The sequence below is a fragment of the Marmota flaviventris genome, chromosome 18 (assembly GCF_047511675.1).
Source record: "Marmota flaviventris isolate mMarFla1 chromosome 18, mMarFla1.hap1, whole genome shotgun sequence".
Taxonomy (NCBI): domain Eukaryota; kingdom Metazoa; phylum Chordata; class Mammalia; order Rodentia; family Sciuridae; genus Marmota; species Marmota flaviventris.
Window position 1 is genome coordinate 12,710,718 of NC_092515.1, and position 13,911 is coordinate 12,724,628.

The 13,911-nt window shown below is 50.7% G+C and overlaps 1 protein-coding gene across 1 annotated transcript; it reads right to left on the minus strand.

Moving 5' to 3' along the window:
* Positions 1–209: 209 nt before the first annotated feature.
* On the minus strand, positions 210–9,621 carry Cyp2s1 (cytochrome P450 family 2 subfamily S member 1). The gene is made up of 9 exons (XM_027920657.2): positions 9,445–9,621; positions 8,243–8,408; positions 6,345–6,494; positions 5,609–5,769; positions 5,344–5,523; positions 4,486–4,627; positions 3,203–3,390; positions 565–706; positions 210–418 (listed from the first exon to the last, which is right to left on the minus strand). Exons 1-9 carry the CDS (start codon positions 9,619–9,621, stop codon positions 210–212), a joined length of 1,515 nt encoding a protein of 504 aa, XP_027776458.2.
* Between the last annotated feature and the right edge of the window lie 4,290 nt (positions 9,622–13,911).

Below are 13,911 nucleotides of genomic sequence, written 5' to 3' on the forward strand. Positions count from 1 at the left end.
CTTGCATTTCTGCAGATAGCAGTGGTGGCCCTCGTGGGTGAGTATGGGCATGTGGCTGATGCCTCGGCAGCAGCACAGGCCACTTGTCTGTGAAAATTCCAGAAAACATATGTGTGGGTAGGTGGGAGCCCCTGCAGTGCAGGCTCGTGGCTCTGGAGATACACCCTGTCCACGCATGCCACCGAGGCTGGCAGCCTCTTTCCAAGTGGCTACCTCCGCCCCAAGCTCCCTCCTTCTTCAGCAGGGTGGACCTGCAGCTGGAAGGCGGGTGGGATGTTGAAGAGGCCACTGACAGCTGGCTGGAGGCTCAGGGTGCTCAGGGGGCCTGGGCTCTCCAGAGAGAAGGCCTGCAGGATGGCAGCGAAGAAAAGGAAGAGCTCCGCTCGCGCCAAGCCCTCGCCGAGGCAGACGCGCTTACCTGGCAAGAAGAGGAGAGGGGGCTCAGACAACTCTGTTCATACCCGGGCTCCTAGGGGGAGCCGAGGATGAGCTGGGGATGCAGGGCTGCCCTACCAGGCACTGACAGCCGTGCCAGCCAGGGCCAGTGGTCATAGCAGCAGATACCTAAGGAGAAGGGCAGGAACGCCTCATGCTTCTTGAACTGTCCATTCTCATCCAGAAAACGGTCTGGGTTGAACTCCTCTGGCCGCTCAAAGACTTTGGGGTCATGCAGGACGGAACCAAGGACAGGGAAGATCTCAGTGCCCTGAGGGGAAATAATAAAACTGCAAGTCCCTCACTACCCCAGGCCACCCAGTTCCCCAGTGCAGAATACAAGTCTGGAGAGCTGGGGACACGGTTCACAAAGTAGTTCACAAAGTATGCCAACTGCTGGGTGTGGTGCATGCCTGTAATGCCAGCAAGTGGGGAGGCTGAGGCAAGGGTGACTCAAGTTCAAGTCCAGCCTGGGAAACTTAGCCAGACCCTCAGCAACTTAGTGAGACCTGTCTCAAAACAAAACAAAAATTAAAAGGACAGGGGATGGCTGGGTGTGGCGGGGCATGCTAGTAGTTCCAGTGACTCAGGAGGATGAGGCAGGAGGATCATAAGTTCAAGGCCAGCCTCAGAAATTTATCAAGGCCCAAAGCAACTTAGTGAGACCCTATCCCAAAATAAAAAATAAAAAGGACTGGGGATATGGCTCAGTGGTAAAGTGCCCCTGGATTTAATCCCCAGTACCCAAACTAAAACCCAAAACAGGGCTGGGGATGTGGCTCAAGCGGTAGCGCGCTCGCCTGGCATGCGTGCGGCCCAGGTTCGATCCTCAGCACCACATACCAACAAAGATGTTGTGTCCGCTGAAAACTAAAAAATAAATATTAAAAAATTATCTCTCTCTCTCTTAAAAAATAAATAAATAAATAAATAAAACCCAAAACACCCAACATTAGCATTAATGGCACTCACACATGCTACCTCACATATCTAACAGGAACATGTACTCACATGCATATACATACAAAATCTTTGAACAATCCTAGGAGGCAGGTAGGAATATCATTCCTGTTTTAAGATGAGGAAATTCAGGCCCAGAGAACTTAAGCAGTTGCTCAAGGTAACCATTTAGAGAGCTTGGCAGAGCTCATTATTTTTCCTTTGTTTTGAATCTTTGGGAGTGTGCTGTGATTCAGCTGTGCCTGTCTAAGCCACCATCTTACAGAGATGAAGACAAGCGGCAGGGCTGTCCATGAAGTCTCCCCCTGCCCAGGTTCAGAGAGAGTGGCAGCCTCTCAGGTGAGTTCCCAGGGTTGTGCAGTGGAGGATGAAGGCAAGGAAGGGAGTATGAGGAGAGGGATGAAACTTTCTTAATTTTCCTCCTTGGGCCCTGGGGATGGAACCCAGGGTGCTTTAACACTGAGCTACATACCAGCCCTTCTTATTTTTAATTTTGAGACAGCATCTCTCTAAGTTGCCAAGGTTGGCCTTGAACTTGTGATCCTCCTGCCTCAGCCTCCTGAGTTGCTGGGATTATAGATGTGCACCACTGTGCCTGGCAGGGGAGACACTTTCTCCGTCAGGGAGTCTAGCTAATGGGCACCGAGTTGGGAAGGTGAAAGGTTCCAGGAAAAGGCCATGTTATTGCTGTTAAAATAACAAAAAAGCACTGAACACCAGTTCACGTGAGTATAAGAGAAAGGGAGGCGGGGGAGGGCAGGCACACATAGAAATAGTTAAAGCATAGATTCTAGTTTCAAATCCTGCTTCCCTGGTTGCAAGCTGGGTGACCTTGGCAAGCCTTCTAACCTTGCAAGCTCTCAGTTTCTTCGTCTGTGAATTGGGCATGATAATTGTATACAGTTGTTTTGGAGATAAAGTAAGACATAAAGCCAGGTTCTGGGGCACACATCTATAATCCCAGTGACTCAGGAGGCTAAAGCAGGAGGATATCAAGTTCCAGGCCTGCCTCTCAACTGAGTGAGATCTTGTCTCAAAATAAAAATAAAGGGCTGGGGTTGTGGCTCAAGTGGTAGTGCGCTCGCCTGGCATGCGCGTGGCCCGCGTTCGATCCTCAGCACCACATACAAACAAAGATGTTGTGTCTGCCGAAAACTAAAAAATAAATATTAAAAAAAAAATTCTCTCATAAATAAATAAATAAATAAAGAGGGCTGGGAATATAGCTCAGTGATAAAGTGTACCTGGGTTCAGTCTCTAGTACAGCAAGAAAAAAAAGAAAGAAAATAATACATATGTAAAGTACTCACAATACCTGACCCAGCAGATCCTCAAGTGCTGAAACCTATGATTCTTGTTATCATTATATTGTTGCTGTCCTATATAAAATCCCCCCCATCCCTACCACCAAGAGCTGCTTTGATGTTTATTAGCATTATATTAGGACTCTAAATTGATACTGTTAGAGTTCTAAATTTAGAAGAGGGTATATTGAAGGACAGAGGAGGAAGAGATTTTTCCAAGGTCCCAGTGGCTGATTTCTAACAGCCGCGGATTTGATTCTACACCAAGCAGCAACTGCTTCAGGGTTTTGCATACGTCGCCCCCTAGTGGTTCTGGGTCTGAATTTCTCTCCAACAAAGGGGCAGAGACTGAATGGACTGAATGGGAGACACTGTATGTCTGCAGCAGGGACTGATGGACAGACAGGCATACGTTAAGATCAAGAAAAAGACACACCATTAGCAACAGACTCAAGCCCCAAGGGCAGAGACAACTACTGGACCTTGGCTGTCCATAAACCCACCTGGGGCAGGATGTACCCTCGGAAGCAAGTGGTCCTCGTGAGGGAGTGGGGCATCCCCATGGGCACCAGCGCCAGCAGCCGCTGTGCCTCGTGCAGAACTGCATCTGTGTAAGGAAGGCGGGCGCGGTCCCCCAGACTTGGAGCCCGGCCAGTTCCCAGTTCCCGTGTCAGTTCCTCCCGCACACGCTCTGTAAGCAAGAGAAGGGGTGAGGGGTGAGGGGTGGGGGGGAACCCTGTAATCTTCCTTTTGGAAGCTGTGGTAATTGGGGTGAGGCTGGCAGGGATGGTGGGGAGGAGCAGCCCCCCAACTTCCCTGAGCCCAGGACCCACACATCCTCTGTGCTGAGCATTTCATTTCCCATTAAGAGAGGATACCATTATCCATCTCTATTTCCCAGATGAGGAAACTGGGAGCCCGAGTCACTTGCCTGATGTCACAGCTAATTTCACCAAAGCCACCAGGCCCCAAGTCTCTTCTTCCAAGTCAGTCCCCACGCCACTGAGCTGACTACATTTAACACGGCTGCCTGATCCGGAAATGCTGGAATTCCTTGGCACTCATTCCCAGCCCTGCCCCTTACCCCCACACCCCTCTATCACTGTGGCAGTTCAGCTCCGGCCCATGCTCTGATGACCCCACATTTTTAATCTACAGCCCTGACTTGTACATCCTGTGGTCTCCTGGATCCCTCCTCCTTGGTGGCTGCAGACTCAATTTATTCCAGACTGGCTTTGATGTATTCCTTGAGACCAGCTCCTTCGTCATCCTTCCTGTCCCCAGCTCAGGGTGGGCCCTGTCTCCAGCCAGAAACTGGAACCCGTCTCTGCGTATCTCCTTCTCTTGTTCTCCAGACCTATCGATTCTGCCTCCTCTTCCTTCTTCACAGCCTGGTCCAGCTCTGTCCTCCCTGTTCAGGTCCCTCTCCTGCTCCTTGGGTTCCTGGCATCCTCTCTCCCCCTTTATAATCTACTTCTTCGGGCAGAGCACAAAGGTTTTTCTAAAATGCAAAACAGACCCTGCGTTCCCCTGCTCAAAATTCTTTCATAGCTCTCTGCGGCCAACAATCCAGGCTTACAACGGACTACCAAGGTGACAAGACCCTGCAGAAGTCTCCTGCCTTGTGTGTCACCATGCTCCATACTGCAACTGGCAGCCCCCAATTTCTCATAGCTCAGGGGCCCCAAATGCTCATTTTTATGTCCGCGCTCTGGCTCAGCCTGCACATTTCCCCTCTTAAATGCTTACTTCTGTTCCGAGGTTAGCTGGTAGAAAAGGATCTTACTTTGGACCTGAGGATGTTTCAGCAGGAGCAGGAGGGCGTATCGGACAGTGGCACCTATCGTCATTGTCCCAGCAAACAAGAGATAAGTGACCGTCATCAGCAAATTCTTCTCAGTGAATTCCGTGTTTGGCTTTTGTTCCTCCTGGGAGAAACCAGGGAGAGGGGCTCAGAGAACACAGGCTGTGGGAAATAGAAGTCCAGAGGAGTCAGGTTTGGGGTGCAGCACAGCAAGTTAGAAGAACGGTCAGGGATTTTACATAAACATTTGGGAAAAGTGGAGAAGTGAGGACTGATCTCCAGCCCTTTTTTGTATTTTGTTTAGAGACAGGCTCTCACTAAGTTGCTTAGGGCCTCGCTAAGTTGCTGAGGCTGGCCTTGTATTTGTGATCCTCCTGCTTCAGCCTCCTGGGCCCCTGGGATAACAGGAGTGTGCCATGGCACCTGGCTATAATTTTAAATTGTAAGGACTCATCATTCAGTGATTGTAATTCACATAAAACTCCCATCCAGTGTGAATAGGGGGAGTGTGGGGGGGTGAAGAACTGCTGGGGACAGGACCTGAAACAGGCTGAGGGAGGAACAGAGGTGACAAAGGGACAGAGACACCTGCACTAAAGGCATTCTGAGGGTGGGGGTGAGGGGAGCCAGGGAGAACAACACACAGAGGCAGACAGAGAGCCGAACAGACAGAAAGATGGAGAAGAGGTGTGCACACACATGCAGGGACACATACTCAGGGACACACAGAGAGACACACAGATCCAGTCGAGATCCCCAGGCACAGTTGACCCAGGGGGCCAGCCAGACCACCAACTCCATTTAAGGCAGATTCATGCATCCCTCCCACTTCGTCCCCACCTGCGCCATCTTGAGCAGGAAGGCATCCACAACATCACGAGCAGGTCCTGAGCTGTCCAGGCTCCCCTGGTGCCGTTGCACCTGCTGGGCTGCAAAGGTGGCCAGGGTGCCCAAGTGATGGAGGAGCTGTGTGTGGGGGCCTGGCAGGGGTCGCAGGAGCCAGGAGAACATCTCATAGGTCTGTGGGTGGAAGAACAGCTGGCTCTCAGAGGGCTTGGCAGGAACCTTTGGGGACGGTGGCTGGAGAGGCATCCCACACACTTACCTGGCCCCATGGGGAGCTGATCCCCAGCAGAGTATCACCAGCGGCCTGTATGATAGCCTGAAACTCCTTGTCCTTATAGGGGAAGCGGAGGCCAAAGGTGAGGGAGCAGATGACATTGGAAGTGGCCTGGGCCAGCAGCAGGGAGGGATCAAATGGACGTCCTGGGGGGTGTGAAGGGCAAGGGAACTAATATGGCACTTGGCAGACCCCTGAATACAGAGCGGAGGGCAGGCCCAACTAGAGAGAAACAGATAGGCTGTGCCCGTCATTCCAGTAACTTGGGAGGCTGAGGCAGGAGGATCACAAGTTGGAGGTCAGTCTCAGCAATTTAACAAGATGCTGGGGAACTTAGTGAGACCCTCAGCAACTTAATGAGACCCCATCTCAAAAAAAAAAAAAAAAAAAAAGAACTGGGGATGCAGCTCAGTGGTCAATCCCTTCAATCCCTAGTATAAAAAAAAAAAGAAAAAGAAAGAAAAACAGGTGAATGGATAGAGAGACAGAGAGGATTACACACAAATAGAGGAAGACGGGCAGAAAGAAACAGTGGCAAAGGGAAAAAAGAGGGATGGAGGCCCCCAAAGAGGGAGGTGACAGCATCAGGGACATAAGAGATTTGTGACACCCTCATGGGGCAGCAAGATGGAAAAGAGTGGAGGTGAGCAGAGACCCCAGTCCAGCCTCAAAGCCCCAGGCTTCCCCCTCTCTCCCGACTCAGCCAGGCCCTTGCACTGACCTTCTGTTTCCCGGAAAGCCTCCACCAGACACTGGACCTCCGCCTGGATCAGCTCCTCGCCTTCTCGCTTCCCCATGCCCAGGTCCCGCAAGGCCAGCATGGTGAACTTTCTGAGCTGCTTCCATCGCTCCCCGTTGGCAAAGAAAACTCCTGTGTGGAAGTCTAGACTCAGGAAGGGACTGGTCCCTTCCCTGCAGGGAGGTGCCCCTAGATCCCTGTCCTGAATCCATACCAGCCTCCCTCAGGCATGAAGACTCAGTAGGTGCTCAATAAATGCACACGCAACTGGGATGATCCAGGCTCCTTTTGCTCTGTGATTAACCAGGGTGAGTAAAAATTCCTTCCTTCCACCTGTTCACCTTCTTTCCTCTTCCTCCCACCCGTCCATCCTAGCAGATACAGAGCACCACTGAATCCTCTGCCCCACAGTTGGGAAGACAGGAAGGATGGGACTCAGCTCTCTTCCTCCTTTATTCAAGACACCTGCTCTAGAAGATCTTCTCTTGCTCTGAGTTTAGTGTTTCTACCTCTTGAATGCTGGCCAGTAGTGGCCTCCTGGATGGACACCTCCTCCTCGTGTCCCCTGTTCTTCCCTGTGTCCCCTCCACCCCTGTTCCAAACTGGAGTCAGTATCTCTCCTTCCCCATCTCAGTGCACCATCCATCTGGCCCCTGCCCTGGTCAGCTGGGGTCCTCTCTGGGCTCCCAGCCTTCAGTTCTGTCCCTCTGCAGTAACCAGTGAACCTGGATCACAAAGTCAAGGTCAGCCTGGGCAACACAGCAAGATGCTGTCTCAAAATGAGAAATAAAAAAGGGTTGGGAGGTAGCTCAGTGGTAAAGCACCTCTGGGTTCAGTTCCAAGTACCAAAACTAACTAAATAACTAATTAATTAATTAAAATACTTCAAGGTTTCCAGGAAAGGCTCTGGTGTGACTCAGGCCCTCCACGAGCAGGGTCTCCTGACCTCTCAGTTCATTACTCATGGCCAGGCTTCTCTCACTTCCTGCCCCTGCCAACCAGCCTTTGGACCTGCTGCTCCCTCTGCCTATATGCCTCTCAGAACCTCCCTTCTAGGTGAACTAACTCCACTTACATTCCAGCTTAAATGTCACCACCTCTGAGAAGCTGTCCCTAAACCCTCGCATCCCACCCCCAGTACACAGTCCTGTGTCCAGCTCTGAAAGCTGCACTTCAATATTTGAGAAGGCTATTTCCTTCCTCCGTTGTCTCATTCCAAGCCCCCTCTCTCACACTGAGTGGACGCTGCATCTGTCCCATACAGGGCAGGCATGACGGGCTGTCAGTGCTTTTGTACAATCTGGTCTTTCTGCCTGGAACACCCTTCCCTCTTATCCTGAGTCCTAACCCAGACATCTTCTCTTCTAGGCCCACTTCTTGGATGTTCCCCACCCCATAGTCCGAGTTAGGTCCCTTTTTTTGGATTCCTATAGTCCCAGGGCTTCCCCCAGGACAGCCTGGGCCTCCCCATCATGGCCAACCCCTTTGAGTTGTCATTGTCTGGTGACAGCTCTGTCTCCTCACTAAGCCTAGGTGCTCTGGGGGAGCAGGACAGGGGCTATGTCACCAGCTGAGCAAAGCACGGGTCGCCTCCTTCTGTCTTAACACGGAGGATACTTATATTTTTTGTATTGTGAGTGTTCGCCTATCAATTCCAGAGCCTTGAAAGTTCTCCCACCCTGGGGCTTCACTTGGGTCCGTGATTAGTAACTGCACAAGGCCCCATCTTCTTTTCCTCCTTGGGACAACCCTATGTGATAGGTACAATTCTTGTCCCACTTCCCAGAGAAGGGAACAGAGGCACTAAGCTACATGCAAAAGGTCACGTACCTGTAAGTGGGGGCAAGACCCAGCAGCCCCCCACTCCTCTCATGACTCACCATGACCATCAAAAACCTGGTCCAGCGACGCCAGGGTTCCCCGCCCGCTGAATTCCTCCGCTTGACCTCCCAGGGCCTCCTGCACAGCCTCATGCCCAACCAGGACCACCACTCTCCGCCAGGGGCCCAGGTGCACAGTGAACACTGGCCCATACTTTTCACTCAGCTGGGGGCAGAGAGGGAGAGGGGGCCAGCTGCTGTGGGGCCCGGACTGCCACTGTCAGCCAAGGGGCCTCCATCCTGATGGAACCCAGTCCTAGGAGGAGCCATCTGGTCCGGTACAAACCAGGAACTTGTCCCCTCCCCCCAAGCAGAAAGAGCCCCTGTCAGAGGCTAGTTCTCTTTCTGCACCAGGCTCCCAGGCCCCTTCCTCCCAGATCTCATCCCCCTACTTCCTGCCAGACCCTAACCTCTGACCCTGGGACAGTTCCAAACTAGTTTTGAGCTACCGAAGTGCTCCCTCTCCCCCTTCCCTTTCCATCACTACTAAAACCTCAAATTCTAGGGCAGATATTGTTAAGCACTGCCCCTCCCCAGACGCCCACCCCCTTTCTATGTCCTCAAAGTCCCTCAGAATCCTCTAGGATGGGGCGTCTCTTCCCACCCCACCCCCTGAAGGTTGGGACTGCCTCCCCTTCTTCCCACCAGGTCCCAGGAGCTCAGCTCCCTCCTAGCGGCTGCCCCCCGTCCTCCCACACCCTGTGTCTCTGCAGGCAGGTTCCTTCAGCCTGGGAGGCCCCCTCCTCGGAGCCCAGAGACCTCCGACCTCCCTCCCCCTCCACAGCACCCCAGAGACCCTCGCTTCCTTCTTCTCATCCCCACTCAGGACACTTCCTCTCCTCCGGGGACAAGCCCAGTACCACCAGCCACTACTTTTGAAGGCTCCATCCTAACCTTTGGTCCCAGGCCACCAGCTCCCCAGCATTCTGTGGAGTCCTCTGCCCTGGAACCCCTGCTTCCTACCTCTCACCCCCCTCCAGGAATCTGGGGGCTCTGCCCCTCCCAGCCCGGTCCCCAGCGAGGATACTCTCTCCAGGGTACCCCTCTCCTTCTCAACCCTGGACAACCTGCTCCTGTCCTCCATCTCGCAGGGCATCCTAGCCCCTTTGCTCTGGGATATTCCTGGGACACTCGAGAACCCCTGTGCCCTGGCACACAGAGGACCCTCAACCCCCGGCCAGGTGGCCTCCGCCGCCCCTCACCTGCAGGAAGCCGGAGTACAGCGCCCCGGGACGCAGTTGCAGGAGGTTCCCCAGCAGCGGCAGCGGCGCGGGCCCCGGGGGCAGGTGGCCTCGGGCCCGGTTCCAGGGCAGCGCCAGCGTCAGCAGCAGCAGCAGCAGCAGCGCCAGCAGCAGCACCCAGGTGCCGGCCGCCTCCATCTCGCAGGTCGCCTCTTCCTCCTCCCGAGGCTTCCCGAGGCTGGGTCAGTGAGGGGCGGGAGCCAGGCGGCTTCCTCCCCCACGAAATCAGGCGGAGGCGGGTGGGGCAGCAGCCTATCCCCTCACCTGCTGGCTGGCTTCTCTCCCCGCGGTCGGATCTCCTCGGGGCCACCGCCGCCGCCGCCGCCGGAGGTTGGGAATGTACGCAGGAGCCGATCTCGCAGGTCGCCTAGTTTTTCCCGGGCTTCGGGGTTGGCGGGGCGGAGAAAGCGCCCTGGGCCCCAGGTAGGGCGTCAGCAAACGAGGAGAACCTGTGAGCCCAGACTTTGGCTGCCTGTAGGCGGCCACACCTCGCGCCAGGCGGCGACCTGGCGCAGCCCTCCAGGGCTCCTACCTCCCTCCGCATTGTTATTGAGTGTGCGAGCGTGCGTGTGTGCCTGTGCTGTTATCTGAGAGCCTCCAGCATCTTCATGAACTTGGAAGAGGGACTTGACCTTCAACGATGAAGAATCTGCGGTCGAGAGGTCGATTACTTACCTAGCTTGGGCCAGGTCCTGGTTTCAATCCCCAACACCCCCAGAAAAAGGGGGAAGAATCTGTTAGCTCAAGATCATGAGGCTAAATGACAGCTAGTATTTGGACCCAGATCAGTCTGATTCATTGATTCATTCACTTAAAGGCATCTTGCATAATGGTTATGGTTAGGAGCTTGACAGCCGGAGTCAGACAACTTAAACTCACAGCTGAGCTTTTCTGTGCATTAACTCTTGTACAATAGGGCTAGTTTTCAGAATTAAATAAGTACATATCTACTCAAAACTTAAAACAGAGTAAGGTGCATATATAACAATTACTAACTAAATGTTAGCTAATATTTCTACAAATAATTGCTATGGAGGGCCATGTGGCATGGTGTGTTGCCTGTGATCCTGGGGATTCGGGAAGCTGAGGCAGGAGGATTGCAAATTCAAAGGCAGCCTCAGCAATTTAGGGAGGCCTTAAGCAACTTAGTGAGACCCTGTCTCAAAATAAAAAATAAAATAAAATAAAAAGGGCTGGGAATGTGGATCAGTGGTTAAGCGCCCCTGAGTTTGATCCCTAGTACCAACAAACAAACAAACAAATAGATAGATAAATAATCATTGTTACAGAGGTCCAACTACAAACAAGGATTTGTTCTACAGGGACTGCTGAGGCAGGAGGTGGCAAGTTCAAGGCCAGCTTCAGTAACTTAGCCTGACCTTGTCTCAAAATAAAGTTTAAAAAGGGCTGGGGGTGTAGCACCCTTGGATTCAATCCTCAGTACAGAGAAAAAGAAAAAAAGGCTTTGTTCTAGACCTGAGGATGCATTATGAGCAATCCAGAGAAGGGCCCTGCCCTCTCTGAGCTCATATCCACAAGCAAATTAAGTTAAAATTAGATAATCAGGAAGCGCAGAGGCCTGCTGGGGGAATGGGCTTGTTGAAGAAGAGAACATGTCATGCATGGGGGGCAGGAAACAGTGTGGGTCCTATTCACTGCTGTATCCCCAGCATCTAGTGCAGTGTCCTGCACACGGTAGGTGCTCAATAAATATTTATTGCCTCAAAGATTAAATCTAGAGCTGGGGGCAGTGGCACATACCTGTAATCCCAGCTACTGGGGAGTGGAGGCAGGAGGATTGCAAGTTTGAGGCCAGCCTCAGCAAGTTAGTGAGGACCTAAGAAACTTAGTGGGACCCTGTCTCAAAATACAAAAATTAAAAAGGGCTGGAAATGTGGATCAGCAAAGCACCTCTGGATTCAACCTCCTGTACCAAGTAGATAAGTAAAAATTCAATAAACAAATAAAAAGAACTAAGGATGTATCTCAGTGGTAAAGTGCCCCTGAGTTCAATTTCTCAACAAGTGCCAACAATAAATGAATTAAATAAATAAATATAGAGGGTTGAGGACATTGCTCAGAAGTGGAACATTTACTTATCATGTGGGAGACTGAAGGTTCAATTCCCAGGACCAAAAAATGTAAACAAATGAATGAATGAATAAACAAACACATAAATAAAAGATTGACTGTAGGAGATAGGATCCTGGAGATCTCCAGGGAACTGGTTTGCAGGGCAAGACTGCATTTTGGAAAGACTTTGCATTTTATTTCTAGTGCAAAAGGGAAGCAGTTTGTTTCCCTATTTGCTGGTGTGATGTCCTGAGCTGCTTTCCTCGGCCATTTTCCCTGATATTCTGCTTTATCTCAGGCCCTGAGGAATGGAGTCAGCCACCTATGGACTGAGACCTCTGAAACCACAAGCCCCCAAAATAAGTTTTCCTCCTTTAAAGAAAAAAATTTTTAAAAGGCACCCAGCAGAGCAGTTACTTTGCATTTTCATTTAACATTTTAGTTTGAAAACTTTTGAACATATAGGGAACACCTGTATATGGTAGGAGAGAGAAAACTTTCTTACTGTACTCTGAAGTTTTGAAAATTGAGTTTATGAAATAAACAGAATAGGGGCTGGGGATGTGGCTCAAGCGGTAGCACGCTTGCCTGGCATGCGTGCGGCCCGGGTTCGATCCTCAGCACCACATACAAACAAAGATGTTGTGTCCTGAAAACTAAAAAATAAATATTAAAAAAATTCTCTAAAAAAAAAAAAGTTAAAAAAAAAGAATAGACAGGTTAATTGGGGAAATTTTTAATTGCATGCATATGCACAGGAATTCTAGAAAATAGAAGGGTTAGTTGATTGAAGTTTACTAAGCATCCTGAGCTAAAGAAAAGAATAGGGAATTGGACTCTGGGTTGGGGACAAGCCAGAGAAAGGTGAGATTTGTACCTGCATGGTGAATAAAGACTGCAGATAAAGTCTCTCAGGTAACAGAAGTGATCTCAAAGCAGTCATCTTCCTGATCCAGGTATTTTCCTAATGTCGATTTCCTTTAGAGATATACATTTGTTTTACAAAAGACAGCTTCTCCTGTCTGCAGTTTTCCAAAATATGTCAAGGAAATATGTCTTGTAGTGGTGCGTTTTGGCCTCCAATGGTCGTATTTTGGAGTGGTGTGTTCTGAGCCCCCCAAATACTCACCCCCTAAATTCTACCAATAATATTTTATTGAACTTTGTTATGCACCTATCATCTTGCCCCATTAATCCAACTTTTTTTTTTTTTTAATGAATTCCAAAGTCATGTCATAGGAGAAAATATCTCTGAAGAAGGGTCTGGGAAGTTTCCAGAGAGAAGGAGAAACTTGACTCAGGACCAACGGAGTTCTTGGCATACGTGGTGGAAAAGAATTTCAGTATGTGCCAGCCAAAGGCATAGACAGGTTTATTTAGGAAAGTAGACACAAATTCGAGGGAGAATGTGCAACCACCCCTTGGTGTGGTATGTTAAAACTTCTAGAGGGTGTTAGGGGCTGGACTGGAGGCGGAGTCAGGAGGGAGTTTCTTGCCTGTTTTTCCTGTGCTTGCGCATTACCCTCACGTTACAAGGGCTCTGGCCCAGGAGTTGCAATTGTTCATGAGTGTTTTCTGCATTTCATTGGTTCTTGGGCACTTCTTTGAGATTCAGTATCTCTCCCTTTATTACCAGATTCCTATCTCAGTCAGTTGCACACTCAAGTACACTTCACTCCCAAATGCTCCACACTTGCTAAGCAAGTTCTCCACCACTGAAATACACCCCAGCACCCCCACCCCTTTTTCTGTTGAGTTACTGGCAATTGAACCGCTTCCCCGAATGCTGAAGGGTAACACCGGAGAAGCACTCCAAGCAAGTGTAGAGTGGACAGTGGAGGCTTCATTAAAGGACATTAGAAAAGACTTCTCCCCGGAGGAAGAAAGGGAGAGGTCTGCCCTTTTTTATTGCTAAAGTCTTCTCTTAGTCCTCCCACACTCCTGTCCTTGGTTTCCCTCTGTCCTGCAGTGATAGAATGCAGGTGGGAAGGCCAAAAGGTGGGAGATGGGGACTGAAGGGGCCTGGAGGAGTAATCTGGGCAGGAAGGGCCTGGGGGGGGTTCTGATTAGCACCTCCCTGCTTGCTGGGAGCTGCTTCTTTAACAGTTCCATAGGATGGGTTCCAGGCCTTGGGGACATTAACATTTCAATTTCCCCAAGTGCTGTTCTGGACTCCATTCTTGATAATGGCCTGCATTTTATTTATCTTACTCGATATTAGACCCAATTTACCTAACTACACTAATTACCTCACCTATCTGTAAATCTGGCTTCACAAGAGCGTTCTGCCTCTGTGCTACATTCACAGCTCTTTCTTTTCATTTATTTTATTTTTTTGAGATAGTGTCTGGATAA